Below are 4,785 nucleotides of genomic sequence, written 5' to 3'. Positions count from 1 at the left end.
AATTAATCGTTATCGGCTAAATACCACAATTAATCGTGATTTATTTTTTTGCCAATATTGCCCAACCCTAGTATGCGCCGTTGATGCACCATGTTTTCATTGCTGCCCACTGAGATGTGTTGGAATAAGAGAACAAATTTCATCATTGTACGGGAACACAAAATAATAGGCCAACATGTTTTAAGTTGTAAGCTAAATTTGATATAAAATTTTGATTTTAAAGTTTGGGAAAGCCTGCCACAGAAGAAACAGACTTTAAAATGTGTTTATGGAACAGACTGTTTACATCTATTATTGTTCACTTTGGAGACTTATTAACTGAATAAGGAATGTGTGCTTTGTTTGTCGCTGCCAGCCAGGATATATCAACATCTCTAGGGGTTAGAAAGTGTAGAGAAGTGAGGCGTTCTTGTTCCTTTTTGTCACAAGACATCAGAGAATTTGTCTCCGTTTGAAATTCTTTAGCTTTCATGGAGAGGAACAAGTAAAACCACATGCCTTTCTTATTCAAACTTTGTTCAGTAGTGAAACTTGTTTTAAAATTTGTAGTCACGTGATTAATTTAACTGTACAGATTGGTGTTGTACCCACATTAAGATAAATAACTCAACTCATGCTTTCCTAAAGCATTTTATCTTCTGTGCATCTCCCAGAAATACTTCTGAAAGGCCTTCAYTGTTGACCTGTTGGCATGTAACACACATACAGTCCTACTCTAAACAGACTACAACTAATAGTAGTGGTTGTGCTTGTAGCTCATTTCTAAAGCACAAATATTGTATACAGTTGATTTACAGCCCAAAAAGTGTTTTTAAATTGTAGTATTGTTTCATTTTCATTAGTTATTGCAGAATATACCAGGAAATAGTGCGATACAGCTTTAATTTAAATTAATTTCCAATCCTTACTCCCTCCACTAGAGGATGAAAACCTGTTGCTACACAATCAGCCAACATGATAACATTCACTAAAAGTAATTCATATTGAAGTTAATATGACTGTACCACTGTAACAAGAACAGTGTAAATACAAGGTGGTAGATGTAAAAAGACGTAAACACTGAGGCAAACAGACTGGAGTTAATGCTTCATTTATTTTCTCTCCATCTCACCAGGAATGCATCCTATCAGGCATCATGTCCGTGAAGGGTCTGAAGGTTCTGCACATGGACCGCAACTCGTACTACGGTGGTGAAAGTGCTTCTATCACGCCTCTTGAAGATGTAAGTTGGTTTGTGGGGAAGATGAAATGTTTTTTTAACAACCCGCCAATTCAAAAAGTGCTCCACTATGAATWAAAAAAAGGGTTGGAGATTAATGTACCGAACTCTACTTTGTAATTTTAGCTTGTGTGTTGAAAAATTTGGTTCCAGGTTCAAATCTGTTTTCTCCTCTCCACAGCTTTACAAGCGCTTCAATATTCCTGGTAATCCCCCAGAATCTATGGGGAAGGGCCGAGATTGGAACGTGGACCTCATCCCAAAGTTCCTCATGGCTAATGGTACTCTAGACTTTATACCCTGCTTTAATCGGTCTCTCAAATGTTTCATCTGGGTGCAGAAAACCGACTTGATAATAGATGCAGCTTAATTTCTGTTAAACAGAGAAATATCAGCATGTGTTTGTGAAAGTCATCCAGGTGTGTACCTGTCTGTGTTTCAGGTCAGCTGGTCCGCATGCTGCTGATCACACAGGTGACTCGTTACCTGGACTTTAAAGTGGTTGAAGGCAGTTTTGTGTACAAGGGGGGCAAAATCTATAAGGTCCCCTCCACTGAGACTGAGGCTCTGGCTTCCAGTAAGTGTATTCAATGTACTGAACAGTTTGGTTTTTAGGATTGCACTGCCAAATTCAATAGAATGGGAGAGCAGGCAAGCCTTTATTCTTGTGATTTTTATCTGATTTTAACTTTTKTTGTTTACTTTTAAAGGCCTCATGGGGTTGTTCGAGAAACGACGCTTCAGAAAGTTCTTGTGCTTCATTGCCAACTTTGACGAGAACAACCCAAAGACTATGGAAGGTGTTGATCCTAAAACAACAAAAATGAGGGACATTTACCAGAAGTTCAGCCTGGGACAGGAAGTTATCGACTTTACCGGTCATTCTCTGGCACTCTACCGCACAGACGAGTCAGTGGTTTTTGTTTTAATGACTCATGTACATTATTGTGATGTGATTCCTGCTTGTTGATTTTAAAACTTCTTTATGTCTCCTGTCTCAGTTACCTGGATCAACCCTGCATCCATGCAATAAACAAGATAAAGCTGTACAGTGAGTCTCTAGCCAGATATGGCAAAAGTCCTTACCTCTATCCTCTGTATGGACTGGGAGAACTGCCTCAAGGCTTTGCCAGGTATGATACTCCTCCAAAGTCACACATAACTATGCACAATTTTTAGTTTTGGCTACAAACAGTGTACTTGATAAAAAAAAATAATCATGGCCATATTCCGCTTTAAAACACTGAGGTTGCTATAAAAACACCACTGAAGTTGAACAAATTCAGCTGGTAAATTTACATCATTATACAGACCTGATGTATTTGATCTGAACTGTTTCGTTTTAAACTTGGCTTTTGGATCATGGATTCTCATACATATATTAGCTAAAAATCTGTTCTTTGAGCCTGTTGAGTTACGAAATGGTCTGTTGTGTAATTGATGCATGTGATTTGGGAGAACAACTTTCCTGTGGATACATAACGGAGAATGCGCAGACAAAGAATTAACTGTGAAATCACATATTCTGCTATAAAAATAGGAAAACTACAGCTGTTTATGTGATGTGCTTCTAAAACACAACAGTAGCCTCAGTTAAAGCCTGTTTATAAAATGTAGGTGTGCTTCCACATCAGTAAAGAAGCTCTCTTATAGCTATTTGTACTATTTGTAGACTGAGCTACTTCTCTTAGACATGTTGTGTATTTAGTTGTTCATTCTAAGTAACAATGAATCACTGATATTGGATTAAGGACACTTTATTACACAAAGGTTGTTATTTGGAAGTTGTGTTACAGGAATAGGTGATAGCCTGCTGTCTGACACTTGTTGAATCAGTTACCTGTTAGCATGGCTAACTCCACGTGCCTCTTAATTATTATGTAGAGGCACATAAGTGAGTTTTCTTGAGGCACGTTCAGAAAACACCCCGAGCCTGGACTTCATCGCCTTCCAAACACCTCAGTGGGTTGAAGCCAACCCGCCTCTCATGTGCCTTTGTGCCCCAAAGCGAGGTAGTAACAGAGCTGAAACTTGTTGTTTAAAGGGTGTTTCATGAATTAACGTCRGCTCCTAGTTTAGTTATCTCTGAGGTGTGAGGGTTGTATTGGTGCTTTCAACCTTCTCTGTGGTTTTATTACAGACTGAGTGCCATCTTTGGAGGGACGTACATGTTAAACAAGCCCATAGATGAGATTGTGATGGAGAATGGGAAGGTGGTGGGAGTGAAGTCTGAAGGAGAGGTGAGCTCGTTTATCTCGGTACAGCTGTCTGCTGTGTAATCAACACTCTGCTTTTTACTCAAAACTCAGAGCTTTGCTGTTTGCACGTTTTCAGATCCTGTAATGCGTAAAGCAACTCTTTACACGTTTATTGCTTATTTCAGCTGGTAGCATTGGATGAACCAGTGAACAGCATTTTAGGTTAATATTGAGTTGAAAAAGAAAATCCTCCTTCTTGGGTTTTATGTATCAAAAAAAAACAGATCTGGTCTTTTACAGCTCCTAAAATCACATCACATCTACCCTCAAGTCTACAAAAATACAAAACAGATTAAATTGTGTTGTTCTCTAAAACTACCTGAATAATACAGAATCTTTTTCATTATGTTGGGATACTAAAATCCAAGAAGTAAATAAGATGGGGTCTGTTTTTCTTTTTTCTGATTTGAAGTGTCGTATTTTCCTACATCCTCCTTCCCATTCCATCCCACCCTCCTCATATATTAGCCACCTCTCCTAATTCCATGGTTGTTTTATGAACTCAGATTGCAAAGTGCAAACAGCTGATCTGCGACCCCAGCTATTTTATGGATCGTACAGAAAAAGTGGGCCAGGTGATCAGAGCCATTTGCATCTTGAATCATCCCATTGCCAACACTGGTGACGTCAACTCCTGCCAAATCATCATCCCTCAGAATCAAGTCAACAGGAAGCATGGTGAGTRCAGACATTCGTTTAGTACTGGGGACTGACGTGTCGTTAAACTCAGTTTTGTGTTCTGATATTTACTTGCACTCTCAAAGTTAGATCAGACTGGGACGGTTTGATGAGGCCATCATTTTTTAAAATTCATTTCATTTTCCTCTGTTCAGACATCTACGTTTGCATGATCTCCTCTGCTCACAACGTGGCAGCAAAGGGTAAATACATTGCCATCGCCAGCACCACGGTGGAGACGAACGACCCCGAGAAGGAGATCAAGCCGGCCCTGGACCTCCTGGAGCCCATTGAGCAGAAGTTTGTCAGCATCAGCGACCTGTACAAACCCACTGACTCCGGCACTGAGAGCCAGGTGTGTTCTCCCAGCACGACCAGAGGAAACATGAGCTAATTACCTAGCTAACGTCAGCCTGTCAGGGTGAACTGCCCTAAATCTGCTGTCCTTTATATAGGGTTGGGTATTAAAAGGGTTTAAATCGATACTTTCAAAATGGTACCGGTTCCTAAATGGTATTTACAGTGGGGAAAATAAGTATTTAGTCAGTCGCCAATTGTGCAAGTTCTCCCACTTAAAAGATGAGAGAGGCCTGTAATTGACATCATAGGTAGACCTCAACTATGAGAGAC

The 4,785-nt window shown here is 39.8% G+C and overlaps 1 protein-coding gene across 1 annotated transcript in view; it reads left to right on the top strand.

The window, feature by feature from the left end:
• Nucleotides 1-4,785, top strand: part of LOC106525806 (rab GDP dissociation inhibitor beta) — a 19,979-nt gene that overhangs the window by 10,538 nt on the left and 4,656 nt on the right. The window contains exons 2-9 of the mRNA XM_014020144.1: nucleotides 1,115-1,222; nucleotides 1,401-1,500; nucleotides 1,662-1,796; nucleotides 1,930-2,128; nucleotides 2,221-2,352; nucleotides 3,360-3,459; nucleotides 3,984-4,155; nucleotides 4,311-4,510. Of these exons, the coding sequence (XP_013875598.1) occupies nucleotides 1,115-1,222; nucleotides 1,401-1,500; nucleotides 1,662-1,796; nucleotides 1,930-2,128; nucleotides 2,221-2,352; nucleotides 3,360-3,459; nucleotides 3,984-4,155; nucleotides 4,311-4,510 (1,146 nt within the window). The remainder of the gene's footprint in view (nucleotides 1-1,114; nucleotides 1,223-1,400; nucleotides 1,501-1,661; nucleotides 1,797-1,929; nucleotides 2,129-2,220; nucleotides 2,353-3,359; nucleotides 3,460-3,983; nucleotides 4,156-4,310; nucleotides 4,511-4,785) is intronic.

This window comes from Austrofundulus limnaeus, unplaced genomic scaffold (assembly GCF_001266775.1).
Source record: "Austrofundulus limnaeus strain Quisiro unplaced genomic scaffold, Austrofundulus_limnaeus-1.0 Scaffold241, whole genome shotgun sequence".
Lineage (NCBI taxonomy): Eukaryota > Metazoa > Chordata > Actinopteri > Cyprinodontiformes > Rivulidae > Austrofundulus > Austrofundulus limnaeus.
This window is presented reverse-complemented; position numbering and strand designations above follow the sequence as displayed.